At 49.9% G+C, this 651-nt stretch overlaps 1 protein-coding gene across 1 annotated transcript in view; it reads left to right on the top strand.

The window, feature by feature from the left end:
* The window catches only part of tnfaip6 (tumor necrosis factor, alpha-induced protein 6), a 15,578-nt gene that overhangs the window by 1,564 nt on the left and 13,363 nt on the right, over nt 1-651 (top strand). Inside the window, exon 2 of the mRNA XM_024263955.2 lies at nt 225-362. Within this exon, the coding sequence (XP_024119723.1) occupies nt 225-362 (138 nt within the window). The remainder of the gene's footprint in view (nt 1-224; nt 363-651) is intronic.

Below are 651 nucleotides of genomic sequence, written 5' to 3'. Positions count from 1 at the left end.
AGTCTCCATGACTTATTTCATGTTTGGAGCCTCCATGGAGAGATAAAAGAGAACATGTGGATCTGGAGCTGCAGGTTGCAGACTCTTGGACTAGGGGATTATGGGAAATCTGCTTTCCTTACATGCTGTCCTTGTAACAGTTAGTGCTTCTGTACATGTAAACTCTGAGCCGATCATTCCGGTCTTCAGTGTGAAACACTCAGACTGTCGTCTCTCTTGGACAGAACAAGCTGCTGGAGTTTACCACCGAGAGTCACGCAAAGGGAGGTACCAGCTGACACTGAAGGAGGCCAAGGCCGTCTGTGAATACGAGGGGGGGAAGCTGGCCACCTACGCGCAGCTGGAGGCGGCGCGGCAGATCGGTCAGCAGAGCAGACGTCCTCACATGGAGCTCAGGACACGTGCTATCTCCACACTATCATAGTCTGTTTACAGGAAGGCTCCTTTGATCTGGACGTCTTCCAGTCAACAGGGCCTGATGTCAAACGTCCTTTAACTGCTAGAAAGCTTTCAACATACAGAGAGTAAAGGTCAACCCTGGTTTGTGTGGTGTAACACTTCATCACTGCAGACAGACTGGCCCTCCATTATCCAGCCCCCCATAACTCTCAAACCAACTTCCATTTAGGAAAACTAAATGTTGGCGTGATC

Source organism: Oryzias melastigma, unplaced genomic scaffold (genome assembly GCF_002922805.2).
Source record: "Oryzias melastigma strain HK-1 unplaced genomic scaffold, ASM292280v2 sc00274, whole genome shotgun sequence".
In the NCBI taxonomy this organism is placed as follows: Eukaryota; Metazoa; Chordata; class Actinopteri; order Beloniformes; family Adrianichthyidae; genus Oryzias; species Oryzias melastigma.
This window is presented reverse-complemented; position numbering and strand designations above follow the sequence as displayed.